This window comes from Vigna umbellata, chromosome 9 (assembly GCF_029865625.1).
Source record: "Vigna umbellata cultivar VRB3 chromosome 9, Vumbellata_1.0, whole genome shotgun sequence".
Taxonomy (NCBI): Eukaryota; Viridiplantae; Streptophyta; class Magnoliopsida; order Fabales; family Fabaceae; genus Vigna; species Vigna umbellata.
In genome coordinates this window covers 7,585,612-7,606,996 of record NC_142173.1, presented here as the reverse complement: position 1 = coordinate 7,606,996, position 21,385 = coordinate 7,585,612, and the positions used below count along the sequence as shown (strand labels likewise).

Below are 21,385 nucleotides of genomic sequence, written 5' to 3'. Positions count from 1 at the left end.
CTCAAATACTCTTTGAAAATCTCATTCATTAGACTTTGAAAGGAAATTGGGGAATTAGTTAACCCAAATCGCATTACAGGCCATTCAAAATGTCCATGGTGGGTTCTGAATGCTATTTTATATCTATCTTCCGGATTCAACAAGATTTGGTGATAACCAGATCTTAAATCTAGCTTTGAAAAGAAGGTGGCTCCAAATAACTCATCTATAAGTTCATCTACCGTGGGAATAGGAAAAATATCTTTAATTGTAATGGCATTAAGGGCTTGATAATCAGTACATACACTCCATGATCCATCTTTCTTATTGATCAGGATGATGGGAGAAGAAAATGGACTCTTGTTTGCTTGTATTATAACTTCATCAAGCATTCCTTGCACCAGTTTTTCAATTTCTGCTTTCTGGCTATGAGGGTACTTGTAGGGTTTAACTTTGACAGGTTGAAAGCCTTCCATCAAAGGAAATGAATGATCCAGGAATCAAGGAGGTGACAAGGATTTAGGTACAACAAAAACAAAACTATAAGTGCGTAACAACAAGGCCCCTTCTTGTTCTACATTATCAGGTAGTTCAAGCAATGGAAACTAATAAGAGTTATCTGTAACTAGTTTCATACTGAAAACCTCAGCAATAGAATCAGTGTTAACCATTCTTCCCTTGTAAAGTTATAAATTTTCCCTCATGTAAAAACTTAAATTGCAAGGCATCATAATCAGCAATGTTAGATCCTATGGTTTTTAACCAATTGGCCCCCAAAATCAAATTAGCACCTGAAATGGGTAACAAAAAGACAGACAATTCAAATCTAGCCCCTTGAACTTAAATATTGAGAGCTTTAATCAGTCCTTCAGCTTTCATATAATTTCCATTTCCTACCATGACTTTGAACAATGAAGCTGGTTATAGGGCCAACTTAAGAAACTTAGCAATCCTTAGCAGTAAAAAATTATCCAAGTTGCCTCTATCCACTAATACCATGACTATGATTATCTTCTAATCCTTCTTCATTGTTTGTATGAGTGACATATTGAAGATTTTTAGTATCATTATCATGTTCAAAATCCTCCTTTTTAGCTTGTAACATCAACAATTGTCGGTTAGAAATAACATAAACTTTTTTCTTTCCTCAATTGCGTCTCCGTAGGTGTAATATTTTTAACATTGGAGTTTCTGATTGGTGGACTGGTAGGTGTAGGAAGCAGCGGTGGTAAAGATTGTTTAAATGTAGTTTTTGATGCATTAAGATTGGCACTGGTAGATGAAAATGGAGAATATCTATGATTATAGTTGGTGGAACGTTGGTGTACAACAATAGTATAACTTTTTTCATACAATTTGCCTAAAGAAACTACTCTAAGAAGATTAGTAGGGCATTAAGCCACAACATCCCTTCTGATATCATGATTTAAGCCACTTAAAAAGCAATTCAACACAACTCCATCAGTATGACCTTCAGATCTATTAACTAGTGCCAAGAATTTCAAGTAATACTCAGAACCCGTTCTTGACTGAAACAGTTAAAACAATTCGGATGTAGGAGAATCAAAAGGAGATGGTCAAAATTGGCTCTCCAAAGCTTGAGTTAAATCAAACCATGTCCAAGCTACTGCCATATGGTGCAACATTTTAAACCACAGAATCACATCCTTCTCAAAATGAATCGAAGCTATATCTACTCGCTCTAGGTCAAGAGTATTGTGATAATAAAAAATTGTTCAACTTTAAAAATCCACTCTAACACTGGTGTTGTGCCATCAAAGTGAGGAAATCCAAAGGAAATATGTCGTACCGGCACAACAGAACTAGATGGGGTCACCAACAACGGTTAACTAGTTGAGTTTGAATCATCAATGTACTAATTATTGTCATGCGTCAACAAATCAAAAAATTTCTTTATCTGATCCATTCGATCATTGTTTGCTGTTTTGAAATTGAATGATCAAGTCTCGATTGAGTTTATCATGATCCGGTTGTTTCTCTATCCAATTCAAAATGGAAGTGAGCTAGGTTTGCATCTCATTCGTATGAGTATTCTCAATCATTGACGTTAATGAAAGCACTAAAGAAACAAAGGAATTTTATTTATAAAAGATATCAACGTATTACAATTTGAATGTTGCGTCATTAAGAACGAAAAGCAATAGTATAAATGCAATAGAAAAATTAAGAAATCTTTTATTACCTATTCCACTATTCGAGATGATTCCAGTTGAAGAGAAAGTAGATGGGAATATGAGAATTGATTTTCAGAGAGAATAGAATTGGGAAAGAAGTCAATAGGGAGACAACTAGCATATTCATACCAGGCTCATGCCTCTCTCACCGAACGATATCCCTTAATAAAACATTCTCTCTGCATGATCTCAAGCATTTTCATGTGTCCCTTCTTGGATGTTCTTCTTCCACGTGTCCCCTCCTTGCAATTTCTTTTCCTGCGTCATCGACTTCACTTGTTACATAATCTTCTAAAATGGATAACAAAATATTTTTTGAATGAGTTATTAAGCTTTTAAATTTTACGTATTAACCAACTTCATATATATATATATATATATATATATAATAATTATTATTATTATTTGTTAGAAAAGGTGGTGCCTTATATCTCAACCAAGAGGGGGTGAATTGGTTAGCCCTTTAAAAATTGATCCTTTCAAAAACTTGATGAGTTCTTTGTGTTTCTTGAAATTAATAAAACAAGCATGCACAATGATATACACTAGTTCGGCCAAGTCTACATCCAATCTTCCTTCAACAACCTTAGTTGAAGGGATTCCACAATAATGATTGAGTTACAAGAATACAAAGATATACCCTCTCAATGTACTTCTCACCACACTCAAAATCACTTATAGAACAAGATGTGAACACCTTCACAATCTTACCAATACAGAGAAAAATACTAGCACTCTAAACACCTTGAAACCAATCCCAACTTTCAAGAAGAACACCACAGTTATCTTCCCCTAGCAAACCTGCACAAGAACTCAATCCATAGATTGAAAATGATGAATTTGATCTTCCCAGTAGCACCCTAGCAGTGCATAATTGATTAGAATGCTTCAACTTGGATTTCTTGAAAGAATCTTGATGATAAACCTAAATTTGATCTTTGATTCTTCAAGACTGTTCTTAATACTCAATCAACAAGTTAGTTATGAAATTGATAGTTCAAAAGATTATATTGAAATAGCACACAAGACAATTATATATATTTTGAATTCTGACGCACTTTAATCAATTACGTAATTAATGTAATTTGTTAAGTTTTTCCTTATGCTTTAACAGTTTTACATTTGTTTAAGATTTAACAGATTATACCGCGCATGCAATCAATTATGAAATTCATACAAGTCAAGAATAAATTCATATGACTGTTAGAAATAGTTAAGGCTTTAAATCAAAATTGATTTTCACATATGAAACATATTTAACCGATTAGGAAACTTATGTAATTCCGATTATGTTCAACACTTAAGCAAATTTTCAAATCAATTTTCATTCCAAACAGATCAATGCATTTATCAAACAAATATTGACATAGCAACGAAAGACCCAAGAAAAATAATAAATAAACTAAATTAAGTTTTGTGTGATTATGTTTTGGTGAATAAGTAAATTGATTGATAATTTTATTTATTTATTATTGCAATTAATGATATACAAATTTAATATATTTTTCTTTAACTAAATGTGGTTAACGATTCTAATTAAAAGATAAAATGATTTGTTATTTATAATTAAATGATAACTTATCTCTGTTAATAATAGTTATATATATAATTGTATAAATAACATTTTTATGTGACACCTTTGTTTTGTGATTTCATGATATATTAAAATAGTTATTTTATTTAAGAACGTGAAATTATGGTTTTAATATGATTTGGGTTGGTTATAGTAATATTATATATATATATATATATATATATATATATATATATATATATATATATATATATATATTATATAATATAAATTCACATGTATGCGCTGTGATAATATATAAATAAATAATTATATTCGAGGGTTGTTGTGGTGTTTAAATATTATTAAATAATAATAATAAAATTTGCTTTTAAAATAAATATGTTAGTTATAAGTTTCTTCAATGTAGTTTTAATTATTTTATTAGATATTATTAAATATTCTAAATGATATTATTTGGATATTGTTATATACTAGATATGTTTACAAATTAAAAGATATTTTAAGATTTTATTATATGTAATTAGATATTATTGTTAGATAATAATAATAATAATAATAATAATAATAATAATAATAATAATAATAATAATAATAATAATAATAATAGTAATAATAATAATAATAATATTAATATAATAATAATAATAACAATAGTAATAATTCATATTATTTAGAATAAAGATATTATGATAGGATATATTGTTTGTGAATTTATCAAAATAAGTTAGAACAAAGATAATTTTATTTGATTATATTATGAAAATAATGCATTTTATAAAGATTAAGAAAATAAACCGAATCGAGATAAGTCTGCTTCCTATTTATATTATGTTTGCATAGAAATATTAGTTATTAAGAGACAACAACTTTGAGAGTGAGAGTTTGATTAAGTGAAGATCTGTGAGAGCTCAAGGGTGTTATTGAAGGGCATTGGTTTTTCTAGAGAAAAATTTAGCGAGAAACTCAGTTAAGGGGAGCTTACATTCTTGATTTCTTACATTCTTAATTTATCTATTCTTCATTCTTGATTTCTTTATTCTTGATTCTTGATTCTTGATTCTCGATGTGTACAAGATTAATTGAGTAAAATTGGTACTTGTTTTGGTTAATACATGTTATTGAGAATGTTTATTGATTTTTTATGTGAATATGAAATTGTTATTTCCTTATACTTCGGTTGGTCATGTGTGAGCTTTTCGTACTACGCTACGTTAAGAATGTTCGAATCACGTGTAGAGACAGAGATTTGAGTGTCCCTTCCTTTTTCGCGAGGAGGTGAATGTCTCGTCCAAAAGGCTTCGACTCGTGCAGAGTATAGTGCACTAGTGCGCGTAGTATTTTTTTTTTTACTTGTTAGTCCTTGAGAAGTCAAGGAGATAGATCAAAAGTAGCGGTGGAAGATGACTTGAATCGCTCTGTTTTGTGAAATAGGTTATGACGACATAATGTAAGGAAACGACATTGGTTCATGAATGATTTGGTTGTGATGGAATATGTTTTTATGGTTATCTTACTCTGTGTTTAATATGAATATGTTATGTTGTATGTTATGATATTTCTATTAGCTCACCCTTGCGTGTTATGGTTGTGGTTTCCACCTGCGATGATCGTTTTTATATGGGAGCATATTATCATGTAGTTTGTTTGGGTGTTGTGTAGTTTGGCGAGTGGATTGAGAGATTTGAGGAATTTATGGTTGTTTGAATAAACTATTTTATATGGAGTTTTATTTTATAATTAAATTTGAATTTTGGATATTTTTCTTGAATTGTAAAGACTTATTGAATTTAGATTTCCGCAATGGTTTATGATTTTAAAAATTTTAAATTTTCACTCATAATCGTGGCAACTCGAAATGGGGTATGACAAGCAACGTGTGTTAATCAATTATACAACTAATGTAATCGATTACTACACAATTATTTGCCACTATTAAGCAATTCATGATATCTGGAGAAATCTAACATATTATATACAATGTCTAATCGATTATTTCTACCAAAAATCTAATTTTCAATTTGTTTAAACTTATGATTCATTTACAAACAATGAATACATATATCAAGCATCTCAAGCATAAACACAATAATGATAAATCAGTTGTTATGTCATTTATTGTGCAAGAAACCATAAAACCATTATTGTTTATCATCAAAGTATATAGGTGAGTATAGACCCCCCTATCAACATTATTATTATTATTATTATTATTATTCATTAGATATATTATCTTTATCTTATTTTTATGTTTTATCTTTATTTTTTTTTATTTGTTATTTTTATTTTAGGGTTAACTTCTGGCAAAGCAGCGCAGCGGAATGATTAACGTGTTCAACAAAACCAAGAGATGGGTGAATTGGTGTCTTATTGCAAATCGTTCTTTCAATAATTTTCTCACGTAAAATATAAATCCCTTAAAATAATTTAAACAAATTAAAAGAGTAAGGAAGGGAGAAAATTGCATATGTAATTTTTATCCTGATACGGATCACAGAGATCCTAAATCCAATTGTTAATCTAAATCGAGAATTAATGATTCACTAGCACAAACCAATAAACTGTTACAATCACAAAGAAAATAAACAAGTTGAAGGTTAGAACACCTCTCCTATTATCCCAAGAGATGAAACTCACTTCCTTGCAACCTACAAGGATGCACACCTCCTCTGAATACTTCACGAAGGATGACCACCTCCTTTAAATCTTCACAAAGGATGACAACTCCTTCGATTCTTTAGAAAGGATGACAAACTTTCAGCTTAGCAATAACAACAACACTCAATCACACTCCAAGTGAAAGTTCTTGCTCTATGCCAACACGCCAAGTTCTTAAAGCCACAACACAAGGGTTATACAAATCCTTGAATACTTATCACCGTACACTACATATAAGAATTTTGAAATACACTTATTTTGTAGTGTTGTATTTCATATTTTAGAATGATAGTCTCAATCTAATTTATAGAGATCTCACTCAAGCATACCTCCAAAAATCTGTTGTCAACTAATTAACATGTGATAATCAATTATCCACTTATGATAATTGATTATGCATTTAGTGAATGCACAACGGTAAAAAACTTGCTTAAAAATTATCATAATTGCTCGTGATAATCGATTATAACAAGTCATAATTGATTATTGATAATCGTTTATTATAATTTGATAATCGATTATCTTGAGTATAACATAAGGTTTTCTGATTCAAAACAAATTTTAACACAACCTAATGCAAACAATACATAGAGTCAAAGATAAACCACATCCTATACATAAATCTAATAAATTACAAAAGCTTTAATATAAAACAAGTCTTCATGAAGATCATTTTGCAACAAGAACACTTAACACTTGACTTTGCAAATTAATCTAATACATAACTTTCACTATATTCTTAACATGCATTAGTGCAAAAGACTTTTTATGACAGGGAATATGGACATATTATGATAGGTGGATTGATGTCATAGTTTTGGCAATCATAGTATGTCTGCGTATTCTATGACGTAGCAAAAAAGTACATCATAATAAGTTCAACCAACTATGACGTTCTTTCTGTCACTTGTCATAATATATCTAGTCTATTATGACATACTTCCAATTATCAGTCATAATATGTACAATTTACTATGATGCAGTTCAGTTTACATGTCATAATATGTCGACTTTTATGACAGTTATTTTCACCTATCATAATATCCTTCATGTATTATGACAAGTATTCATTCACCTGTTATAATATATGTACATTGTCATGTACATCATAAAAAGCTTGTTTTTTTTTACCTATTTGTCTTTTTTTTTCTGAAATTGTTAGCATAAGTACACACCAAATCATATCTCAATTCTGGAATGTTTCAACAATTTTGATTATCATACAAATTTATATCACCAAAAATAAAACAACCTACTAGAATCAAGTATAGCATGAAACACAAAAAGTGACATAATGGAAACCTAACTCTATGAACTTGTTCATGATCTAACAACAAGTATGAACTCAAATATATAAAATAAAAGCACTCAAAGTCACAAATACAAATTAGTTTTCAGAAATGACCTCAACATATATTTTTGATGATTTTCAAAGTTTCAACTAGGAAATAGTGACATCAAAAGGATTAAACATGACTCTAAACAACATGAAATGATTTCAAACTTAAAATGACTCAAAAAAACATATATTGACCAAACAAAACAATAATCAATGACTCAAACAAAGAAAAGGCACAAAATAGTAGCCAAAACTACCAAAATAAAACTTGGAAAACGCTAATGACAACATTTTGGCAGCTTTGATCTTTGCTGAGTGTTTTACCCATACTTTCTCCATAGAATTCCAAATGAAATGATTTTTTTTTGTTGGAAACTAGATTGAAAGGACATATTAATACATATTTTTTGGACAATTGAGCTAGATGTAGATTAAGTTTGAAAATCATCACAATTTACTGCCAAAATAAATGATAGACAAGTAAGAGAAAAAACATCAACAACACGAAACAATAAAGGATAGATAAGGACCAAAAGACTTATATCTTGAAGAACCAAAACTCTTGATACCAAATGATGGAAACCTCCTTGAGCTAGGTTGGGTCAAAGCTTAGGAAGAAGCAAGGAGATAGTTTCTTTGATGGATATGGTTTTGGAAATTTGTGGGAAAGGGGTGATGTGATTTTCAAATGAGGGTGGTGTGGTGAGAATACATTGATGCTCTCAATTGTTATCCTCACCACATTCAACTCTGAAAACAACAATACATGAGGATACAATCCTCTCAAACAATACAAGAGATGATTCACCCAATCTCTAACCTGGCCTACCCAACATAGGTATCAAATCACACCAAAAGAATAAGAACCTAAGTATATCATACTCTTATAATGTAGAAATATCAAAACATATGAACTCCAATGTGTCCTGAATGATTTCCTAATTGCTTGATCACCAATGTAGCTTCAAAATCTCCAAGAATACTTCTTGAGAAAACCTGTACTCAAAACTCAAAGAGAATGTTAGTATTTGTCAATTAAAACGTTAAAGAGTCAGGTCTCAAGTCTGATTTATATAGAAAATAAAAACCTGTCACAGTTTAATCAATTATGTTTTTGCTTCTATTTTAATTGATTATATTGACAGTTATGCTTATTGTTGCTTCTTTCAACTAACCTAATAGATTAGGTTACTAGCATAATTGATTAGACCTTTGTCTCTATTTCAATCGATTATGTAACTTATATAATCGATTATTTTAACATTATTCCTAGTTTCACTTCTATTTTCCTTTTGTAACAAATTATGTTATTTGTATAAGAGATTGTGTTTTTCTTTTTGTTTTAATCGATTATGCAACTTATGTAATCGATTATAACCAAGTGTTTTGTCCTAATTTTGCATTCTATGTGTTTTGGCTTTTTATAATAGATTAGATTACTAATGTAATCGATTAATGTGTTTTTCTTTTTATTTTAATCGATTATGCAACTTATGTAATCGATTATAACCAAGTGTTTTGTCCTAATTTTGCATTCTATGTGTTTTGACTTTTTATAATAGATTAGATTACTAATGTAATCAATTAATACCACCAGAAATCTAGATTTTTGACACGTTTAGGCCTATTTTTATTATCCTTTCATGATTAATATAACTAGAACAAACATGGTTATAGATTTAGACATTTGTTTACTAATTATGTTGTGCAAAAATGATTAAAACCATTTTTATACATTATTAACCATTCATCGTCAAAAACCAATATACATGGAGTCTAACATTATTTTGCCCAACAACAAACATATTGAGATTAATATACATTTCTTACATATTGAGATTAATATACATTTCTTGAAACAGTTACTGGAAGTTAGAATGATTATTTTTTCCTTTTTAAGGCCCGAGTAGTAAGAAGAGTATTTAATGACTCTATTTAAATTAGAAATTGGAAATGTGTGTATTCATGATTATGTTAAAAGATAAATAATGTATTCTATATCAAATATTAATATAAAATAATTATACAGTTAAATAATATGATTGTTAAATATTAAATATTCATACAACTGTAATTATATTAAAAACATATAAACTATACAAATTCATATATATATTTGTACAGTTGCACAAGTCGTGTAAAAGGCGAGGGCAATTATAAAAGCAAAGAATACGACAGTGACAATCGGTCAAAGAAAGTGGTGGAAACTAAGTACAAAGTAGGAGAAGGAATTAAAACAGTACTCATTAATATTTGAGTTCATAGGCAATTTATAAATTTAAATTCAAAAGCTAATAGGTCTCCAGATTGATAGAAGAAATTGATTATGTATTAAATGTTAGATTGATAACTTAGACAACAATAATCGTCCATAATCAAAATGAAAGAAGATAAAAGTTATTACAGTTGTTCAAATAAGATTTTGTTGAAAGAAAAACCATGAAAATAATTTCATACTCTTCCTCTGTTTTTTTTTATATGTGAAATGTATTATTGATTTTATTTAAATCTAAAACAAATAATAATTGTGAATTAAATTTATTTAAATCTAAAACAAATAATAATTTTGAATTATTTTTATTTAACCATCTTTGGATTTTTAATTTAACTGAGTACATTTAAATAGATCCGAAACTTTATACTAAAATAATAAAATTCAGTGTAACAATCTATTTGAAAAGAAAATAATTTTATATTTATTTATAAAAAGTTAAATTTTCATATTAAGCATATAGGTACTTTTATGTTTAAACTCTTATAAGAACAAATAGTTATTTGAAATTAAGAATCAAGGAACTTTTGGATTTTCTTACGAATAAATAACTTATTTTAAATGTAAATTATTTAAAGAAAATGTAATAGAACATAAATGACGTAAATATTACACTATTGAAACATAACAAAATGTTAAATAAAATTAAATATTGCTAATCAGATGTTAAAGGAAATGACGAATCTTCAAAATATATTTTGAGGGTGCTAAATTTTTTTTATAAATATATATATATATATATATATATATATATATATATATATATATATATATATATATATATAAATTAATTTCACCTTTTATATTTCATACCAATCATACGCATCTATAAAATCATATATCTCAACATGTACAAAATACAATAACATGATTATTAGTACAAAGTTCAACAACTATTATTTGTGATGTGTGATTAAACTATAAAGCATAACATAATTTTATAAACATATGGTCTCATCATATGCAAGTACCTTGTTTATCTTAACATACTTAAGTGTTATTTGTTATGTGTTTCATAGAGGAAAGAACCTAGCTTAATGTTCTTTGTGTGATAAGTTTTAGTTAATGCAATGAAAAGTATACTTTAATTGATTAACAATAAACAATTTGTAGTACACATCAAATACTTATAAATGTTTATTATTGGTGTTCAAGGAATGTTCATCTCTTAGTTTTTCCCAAGAGTATGTCATGATAATATGTTTAAACCAAGATATGTTGAAGAGTGTGCTTAAATGTGATTCATACAAATAACTTTTTACAAAGGTAGAATATCAATGTTACGAAGTCGACCAATCATGTTATGCTCAAGCTTTTTGCTTAAAATAAAAAAGCTCTTTGCCTAAACCTAATAAGTAATGTCGTTCCAAAAAAGTTGCATGAAGAGCCCACATACATTTAATGCTACATGAAGGCGTTTAATGTGTTTACATGCTTAAATGAGGTCAAATAATAGTTAAAGAAGATGAAATGCTTGTAAACTTCACAAATGCTCTAAAAGAATTTGTAATGAAATTTTTTTCTCTATTGTATATAAAGAAAATATTTTTGAAGAAGAAAGGTTGACTATGCTTATGAAATTTGTTTCAAAAACCTTCAAGAAATCTTAAGAATTCTATGCATGAGGAAGAACACTATTTGTGTGCATAATTAACTAGAAGAGTGCTCTCAAACTTGAATTTTTCTTAAGTTATTAACCTCTTTTAGTAACCAAAACCATATGATCTTTTATATCACAACCTTTATTTGTCAAAGTGTTTTAGTTACAACTGACAAGATCAAAACAATGCTCATGCTTAGCTAGAAGTGATTATGTTCAAATAACACTTATAGCCTTACCATAAGTATGTTCAAAGAATACTTGTAACTTCGCCAAAATTGGTTATGTCTAAAAAATAATTATAGCTTATCCATAAGTGGTTGTGTCTAAAGAATACTTGTAGGTTAGTGATAAGTGGCTGGATCCAAATAGTGCTTGAATCTTGCAATAGTTATTTGTGTTAGTGAAAACTTGATTAGGTTGGTCATGAACTGGATGTAATATGTGTTCTTCAAACAAACAAAAATAAAAAATGATGTGTGTAATTATATTTATCTCTTATCCTTTTTTGTTGCATGTTATTTATCTACAAGTAACTCAAGGAGAAGAGTTTTATGAACATATGTTTTTTAAATTATTTTTTAATATTGCAAATGTATCTCTCAATAGAAACAACATTAAAATTTATGTGTTTTTAAATATGAAGCTTTGCAAAAAGTTTTCCAAATCTTGAAATATACAATTCTACCTTTAATTCTTGTGTTTTGATGTTTTCACAATCATATATCAATACATTGTCACTTGAGTGAGCTTTTCTTGCTTGAGCAACTTCCTCAACATAAACAAGTTAACATCCATTTTAATTGAGGGGTATACTCATTTCTAAAGCATAATGAAACCTTAGATCAACATTATTCTAAGATTCTCCTTGCTTTAGCGACTATCTCCTTGCTTGAGATTTACAACCAATGCTTGGGTGACTATCACGTTGTTGAAAGTAATCTAAGAAGTTCTAGAACAACCTCCAACCTAGGATGGTTGAGTGTCCAACAAGTGTTTGAAGGGTTGTGACACACATCATTCTCTACCAAATGTTGTGACATAGCACACACCTATGCCATGCTTAAGTATTTATAATCAATACTTGAGCCATATTCTATAATACCTTAGCATTTTGTTTAACACTCGAGTGATATGTTTTAAAAGGTGAGAAAATTATCTCGACATCCCTTTCATTCAAGTTGCAACTCATTACGTGATTGATATTCACAATGTTGAGCAACGTAAGGCAATAAATACAATTAATGCATGTTGCTTGAACTTTGTCTAATCAATATTGAGGTTTGAACAACTAAGTAATCCAAACCGTTCAATAAACATTTTTCAGAAAGATTTTTCATTCTCACAAGGGCTTCTTTTCTTTACAAATTCATGTACTTACAACTACAAAATCCCAATCCCAAAACCATACAATCATTGAATGTTATGATTCACATACATGTAACTCCATGCATTTCATACCTTAAAAAATCATTATTTTAAATGAAGATAATATTAGTTCCTTGTACTTGGATTGAAATATGCTTTTATGTAAAAATCTCTTCACAATTTTTCAATCAATTCTATTAATTTGAATAAGCTTATAAAAGTACAGTCTTGCACAATATATATCACTCCCTCAACATATTCCCAAGAGAGAAGGAAAAAAGAACTTAAAACAACTATAAGATTAAATAAACTTCGAAAATGGATCTAAATTAGTTCAATATGATATTTGCTCCTTCTGTTTTGCAGGACTTTAAGTTGATAGAGATTTGTTGGCTAAAATCTTGATTTTAATTAGAGAAAAAGAAGAAAAATTTCACAAACTAGAAAATTTTAAATGAATTAATAAATATTTAACTTATATTTATAGACTTTATATAGTATTTATTTAAAAATTTACTATTAAAAAACTTAGTTCTTATATTAAGTATAATTGTATTATCAATATTGAGACACAATAGTATTCCTTTTAACACACTTTTAGTTATTTGTGAAAATTATTAGAAATTATTAAAATTTTTAGTGAAGATTGTTAAATGAAAATTGAAATCTATGTATCTTAACGCTTTCTTAGTAAATTTGAAATAATGATATATTTTAAAATATGTATTAAAGAATATTTTTCTAAAATTTCTTATCAAGGAATTGAAATATATATTTCATATATAATTAATGATATTGAATAAAGTTTTTTTAAATATTTTCTAATATTTCTTATCCTTTTAAGATTAACTAGTTTACATAGATTGCTTAAACTATTTCATTCTAAAGAAATACTTGTTTATCATAAAAGAAATCATTTCAAGGAAGGAGATTTTTAAAAATAGTCAAAAGTAAGTTTTTAAGCCACCAATCATTTTACCATAATGATATTAATGCACATAAAGAAAGAATAGACAAGCCTTCAGTACTATAAAATGATAAAAATAAGGTCGGCAAAACCTATGACCATCCTAGTCCCTAAGAACCAATCTTGAAAAAAATAAATAATAAGACAGCCATCAATAATTTTTGGTCCTTTATAGAATTGTAAGAACAGGCAGGAAGAAAAAATAACAAACTATTTTGGGAGAAAAAAAATTTATTCTAGAAAAAGTTGGGGGAGAGAGACTATTGTTTTTAGTCCTTTAAAAGTCAAAATAATTTTTTTATACACAAAAATAAATAATTTTAGAGTTAAGTTATTTATGTTTTTAATATTTAAACTTTTAAGTGAGATTAAATTTTGTTTTAGTCCAGAATTTTGTATAAATTTCATCTTCATATTTGATGAATATATATATATATATATATATATATATATATATATATATATATATAATTATTGACATCAATGGTATTAAAAATATGTTTGTATTTTTTTTATTTTTTACTTCTTTAAATATTCTTCATAATAATTAATGTGTAATGTTATTTGTCACGTCATAAACGGTTTAATATCGTTAGGTGTTAAAGATGTTATAAATTCATTCATAAGGTGAGAGAATTGACAAGTATGAAATCCAATTACACTTAAAAATTTAGGAATAAAAAAATAATTAACCTTCAGATTTATGTTAAAAAGTAAGTAGATAATGTAATAAAATTTTAACGTTTGTTGAAATTAACTTTTTAATGGTAGGATTTCTATATTTACTTTTATTTTCTCTTGTAAACACTGAAATGAGTTTAGAAAATGTTATTTTTTATTCATCTAAATAATATTTATATCTTTCATTTTACTCTAATTACTGTTTATTTTTACTAGTTTTTTCATTATCCTATTCATTTAAGTAAAAGTATGCATGTACATAAAAGGTGACAGCACTTAATCATGCATAAAAGTGTGACAAAAATCACTGCAAAAGACAACTAAAAATACGAAATTATATGCATTGATGTAGCCAGATTCAATATCTACTTCTAGCTAGAGAGATACCATAACTCTGGTACACAATTGACCAAGCACCTAGAAGCAGAAATAATTATCTGTGTATCACAGAAGAAAATTAAATATAGAATAGACTTTGGAAAGGAATATGTGACCGTGAAGGTTGTGACCAAGAAGGTACCAAAATTTGCGGAAAAACAGAGACAAAGCCCATATCCAAATATTTACAACTTTTAACTTCAAGTTTTATAGTTATCAAATTATTAAGACTAGGAATTTTATCATGATTATTATAAATATTAATAAATTTATCATATATATTAGTTTGTGATCAAAATATAGAGTATATCATATATAATACATAATCTATTTCTCTCTAGGTAAAACTATTGTAAAATGTATTTTCCTTTTAATAATATATAGAGGGAGAGAGAGGTTAAGTATATGTTTTGACCTCCAAGCTATTCTAAAGATTTATATTTGTCTTTAAACTAAATTTATGATATTTTGTTTCTACATTTTATACAAATCATGAAACATCATCTCTAGTAAATGATAGATATTTTTGATATGACAAATTAAATTTCACAAAGCCCTACACCATAACAATTTAAGTACCATTTATTCATAGCATATAAATTTAGTTTATGGATGAAACTATCTAACCTATTTTATTTTGAATTAAGCATAAGAAAAAAAATTAAAGACAACTTTTTAAAAATTTTAATTAGAAATATTCATGATGGGAAGACGACAAACATGAAACATGTAGCTGGTATTGGAAGGGATGAATGAAGGAGGTTAAAGTATTTTTAATATTATTATTAATTTTAGTTTGTAATTATTTATTTTCATAAATATATGTTTTTCACTTCTCATACATATACAATACAACTACTTTCTGCTGCTCCTTGTAACTCACTGACAGAGGAATACCTGCACACTTCCTCACACACGCACGCATACTCAAAGCAGAGCCTCAGAAACCACTCCCTCCTACGCATCACTCTCTCTCTCTAGCCCTGTACAATTGTGAGATATGATAAGGACGCTAGCGGAGTGTGAAGCCAGATCTCAACAAAAGGACGCTACTCAATAAAAAAACTTATTGAAAATTTAAATATAATCAATAATTAATATTATACAAACAATATAAATATAAATATTCAAATACACACACTTTTATTATTCAACTCCTCAAGAAAATAAAAATAAAAAGAAAAAGAAAGCAAAAAATCACACACCCCACGATGCAATAAAGCTTCTCTCTTTTCCTTGCTACTTCGCATTTCCTATATAATGAAGAGCCATGATGTGTTTGAACCCAACATTCCCATTCTAATGATCAATTTCCTTCTTTGAGAAAGATTGCGCCTTTTCTTTTCTCTCTTTCTCTTTCTGTCTTTGCCTTATCTTCTTCTCCTCGTTTATTAACTTCCTCGTCTTTTCTTGTTCTTCTTCTTGTTCCTCGTTTTCCTGTTCTTTTTCTTCTGCATGCTCCTATGGATAGTGCCTACTACAATCAGCAACACCTCCCTCACCTCGACAACAGCAATGAACCACATTTACCTCCTGGCTTCAGGTTCCATCCGACAGACGAGGAACTCATCACATACTACCTCCTCAAGAAGGTTCTAGACAGTTCCTTCACTGGCCGAGCCATAGTTGAAGTCGATCTCAACAAGTGCGAACCGTGGGAGCTTCCTGGTAACTAGTAAACTAAACAAAACCCTTATCATGTCTTGTTTTGTTACCATGTTAGAGTCCCACGTTGTAAAAGACTGACATAATATATGAAAGTAAGAAACAGTACTCGTTTAGTTAGACACGAGCATAAAATTTTGAAAACCTAAGATTGTATTGTTATCTGTCTTTGTTGTAGTTGTTTTTGATGATGTTTGTGATGTTGGTGGTGGTGTTTTTTTCATGGCAGAGAAAGCAAAGATGGGCGAGAAGGAATGGTACTTTTATAGCCTTCGTGACCGGAAGTACCCAACTGGCTTACGCACCAACAGGGCCACGGAGGCTGGTTATTGGAAAGCCACCGGAAAAGACAGAGAGATCTACAGCTCCAAAACCTGTTCCCTCGTTGGAATGAAGAAAACCCTGGTTTTCTATAGAGGAAGAGCTCCAAAGGGTGAAAAGAGCAACTGGGTCATGCATGAGTATCGTTTAGAAGGCAAATTCGCTTACCACTACCTCTCCAGAAGCTCAAAGGTAACCGTGTTCATCATCGTTATTCTCTAACACCACATTTATGGCTTCTTCACTTAATTGGACTTCATTTTGTTGCTTTCGTCATTTTTCTCTTTTTTATTTTTTTGTTCCGGAATTTCGGTTCACGATTGGACTTCATGGTACATAGTTTCTGAGTTTCACAAATACTCTAAACCTGTGGTTCTACTACCTAGCCAACGGTTATTACCCTCTGGTGCAAAAGCACGTCCCTTAGCATGAACAAGCTACGCTTCATGGGGAATATAAACTATTAAGATAACAAAGTATAATCATCAAAAAGGGCACAGCAATTTAGCTACTTTTAACTGAGTGCTGTTAGAAGCATAAGATCTGAATCCTGTTTCTTGATCTTCCTTTTAAAACATTCTGCAGCACTCTATAAACAGTTACTTGTTTATTAATATAGACAGGAAACGTTAGAATCACACTTTTGAACTGATTCATTTGCAACCTTCTTATCCAATATAATTAATTTATGACAAATTGCGAGTAACAATACTTATGTTTTAGGTAAACATAGTTTATCATTTTGATGAAATTTATTAAAAATGTAAAATTTACGACTGTATTAAAAGCTTTATATACTGTTTGTTAAGGAAAACTGTGAATATGATTTTTTTTTATTATTCCTCACGCTAGAGCATTTTCGTTGATTAATCTATCAAAGGGCTAATTTTTTTCTTCATTTTTTGAAATGTCGAAGGATGAGTGGGTGATATCGCGTGTGTTTCAGAAGAACAACACCGGCGGTGCCTCCACTGTGTCAGCCGCCGCAGCCACCGGCAGTTCGAAGAAAACAAGAATGAGCACATCGAACACAAGCAGCAACATGAGCCTCTGCCCGGAACCGGGTTCACCCTGTTCCATTTACCTCCCACCGCTTCTAGAATCTTCTCCTTACGCCACCAGCGGCAGCGCCGCTGCAACGTTCAACGACCGCGAAAACTACTCCTTCGAAAGTGCCGCCGCCACCGCCAACCAAAGGGAGCACGTGTCCTGTTTCTCCACCATGTCCACCGACGCTGCCGCCTTCAACCACCTCGCTCCGCCGCCGGAACCGCCACTCGATCCTTTCTCCCGCTTTCACAGGAACAACATTGGAGTATCCGCCTTCCCATGTCTGAGGTCCTTGCACGACAACCTTAACCTCCCCTTCTTTTTCCCTCCCGTGGTCCACGGCGGTTCTGACGTAGCAAACTTTACCGCCATAGCAAACTTGCCGGCGCCGGAGGATCCGAGGGTGGCCGACGGCAGTTCTGGCATGCCGATTGTACCGTCCGAATTGGACTGCATGTGGGGCTATTGATTCTGTTTTTTCGTTGACCATCATGAATGTTACTTTATTAGGCTTTGAATATTTCCTTAGGCTAGTAATCTATGGTTTTATTATTGGGATCGAACTTTGCAAGGGTTGTTGATTGTGATTGTTAGAGTGGTTTTGGTATTGCGGTTGGGTTGCATTTAGGTTAAGAACTTACCAGGGTTCAATGATTTAATGACACTGCGAGTTAGTTAAATTTTGTGTTCAACTTTTCGAAAATTTATTGCGTGAATGCAACTAGATTTATCTTTGCGTGTGGTTTTGGCTATGATTACCGTTTTCCACTTTTACCTCTTCTTACATAGGTTTCCTCATTATGTTTAATTTCGTTAATCCTTTGTTTTCCCAAACTTGTCTTTCTGGGGTGTTTCAAAACATGTTTCGAACATATATGTGCTGAAACCAAATTTTTATAGAAGAAATTTACAAAATTAAATATACATTAAATTATACTTTGGGTTTTAAAATTATACATTAAATTTGGGTTTTAAAATTTTAGTTACTTTGAATTTGAATTAAATTTAACTTCACTTTCCATATACTTTACACACTATGGATTTTAAACTTAGATTCCACTAATTCAATATTCTTAAAATAAAAATTTCTTTCATTTCAAGTTTTCTTGAATGCTATATACAAATTCTTCTCCGGACTAAATTATAAAAAAGTGCAATTGTGGGTTTAAACTGTTTTTTCAAACTCAATTTTAAAAATTAAAATCTACAGTGAACAACTTCTGAAGTTTCGCTAAATTTCTACCGTATCTCGTATCTTTGCTTCTGATGATTGGGAAGCATTGGTGAAGATATGCAAAATTAGTTTTTGATGCATTTCCATCATGCTCTAGTCTAAAACATAGTGTATTTTTTAAGGCAATATTAAAATTGTTTCTTTAAACTCAATTACAAAATAAAATTTATACTAAATTACATATTATTCGGCAATTTTTTCAAATGTCTTGATTTTCTTAACTTTTTGTAGAAAATATCGATAGAATAGTTAATGTGGTCGTGTATGAATGTTTCAATCTAATTATAAAGGTTTAAATGCTTACTTCGTCTCTGTGTTAATAGGTGAATTTCTGTTTAGTACCCGGTTTTAAAAATGAAGACATTGATCCCTATGTTATGAAAAATATATGAATAAGGTGCACAAAGAAACAACAAGTTCAACAAATCATCAAAGAAAAAGCTAAACAAGGAAGAGAAAAAGTTGAACAACAAAAGAGATAAGAGAAAAAGTACGGTCATATCAACATGGACTTAACGTGTCAACTTAATGGACAAGACCTTATTCATACACTTTTCATAACATAGGGACCCAATATCTTCATTTTTAAAATCGGGTACTAAAGAAAAGTTCACCTCTTAACACGAGGACGAAGTAAGTATTTAAACTAATTATAAAATATTAATAAATTAAAAATAAGTTCTTGAAAATATTTTTCATCTCTCACCTTCGTCTTCATTTCAAGTAGATCGCACTTTTTATCTTTAAAATCTATTTTAGTTTACTCATTATATAATTAAAATACAAGCTGGTCTGTACGGACTATGTTACATTTAAAAGATAATAATAATAATAATAAATTTATACTTAAAACAAATAAGGAATGTGAAAAAAAGTAAGACACTTTTAAGGACTTTTTATTGATATTAAAGGACTAATGAAAAATATACACTTTCAAAAATCATTCATCCAAATCTATTATACTATTACAGAAACATTACTTAATTATTTGAAAACATCATGTTTCAATTTAATAAAAGTTTTAAATAAATTTGAACAAATTATAATCTTTACATACTGTTAATGATTATAAATAAATTAGACAACTCACATTATAAGTAAATTTATGAAATTGAGTTAGACTTAAAATCTATTCTTTAATAATTTTACTGTTAAAATAAGTCTTAATTATATTTTTAAAATAATATATAAAGATCTATTAGAATTTTGAAAAGTGAATTTTAATTTTGATTTAACATTACATGACTTATAAATTAAAGTTTGAATTTATTTATATATTATAAATTAATTTTAGCATAAATAATCATAAAATTTATGATTTCTTTTTCTTAGATGATGCTTAATATATTTTTATATATATTGTTCAATATAAGTGTATAGATTTTCTTTGTTTATATAACTTTTTATCTCTATATAGTGTGATAATTAAACTCATACTCTATTTTTGTAATAATATAAATTGAGTTTTGTAATTAAGGCGAGATCACTGAAAACAAGTTGAGAAAGAAGAAAGGGTTCTTTGAATTATTTGAGTTGTTTCTCATATGAAATAGACACTCTTGTACATATTGCCTGTGTTTCATTGTTTGAGACATGTACCTTTATCCCTTTTTCTAATGTTTGAAACAAACTCGCTTTCACAATTATGGATCGATATTACTCGAAATTTTGCTTTAGTTTATGTACGAAATTCACATTAAATTCTTTATACTATTTGGTACGTGTTTGTGAAGAATTTAATAACATGGATGAAGTACTATCTCCGCGTTTCACATAAAAAACGGAATTCTCATAAGCTACTTGTAACAGCTTCCATAGTTTCATTGGACAGGTCGCACAAGCAAACATGCCATAAGTACTTTTAAATTTGGATGCTGGTAGGAGTTATATTTAGTGTTAAAAAAAGTCACGTGATGAAATTTCACGAAAACAAAATATATATATATGCATCAAACTTTTCTAAGTCACTTCTAAATATAATATAAATAAGAAATTTGTAATTAAAGTTTCATGACTTTATTTTTATTTCACTCGGTAAATGATATTTATTGACAAATTTACCAATGACATAAGATTGATTACATACCGACGAGTTATAATCGTCGGTAATAGTGTTTGAAACTTACTCACAGATATATTCGCCG

General features: G+C 29.2%; 1 protein-coding gene and 1 pseudogene across 1 annotated transcript; one reads left to right on the top strand and one right to left on the bottom strand.

The window, feature by feature from the left end:
* Positions 1-1,097: 1,097 nt before the first annotated feature.
* Positions 1,098-15,936, bottom strand: LOC148192449 (uncharacterized; annotated as a pseudogene).
* Positions 15,937-16,282: 346 nt separating this feature from the next.
* Positions 16,283-18,791, top strand: LOC124840066 (protein CUP-SHAPED COTYLEDON 2-like). The gene is made up of 3 exons (XM_047316054.2): positions 16,283-16,639; positions 16,866-17,149; positions 17,874-18,791. The coding sequence occupies exons 1-3, from the start codon at positions 16,435-16,437 to the stop codon at positions 18,474-18,476; spliced, it is 1,092 nt and encodes a 363-aa protein (XP_047172010.1). The 5' UTR covers positions 16,283-16,434; the 3' UTR covers positions 18,477-18,791.
* The last annotated feature ends 2,594 nt before the right edge of the window (positions 18,792-21,385 follow it).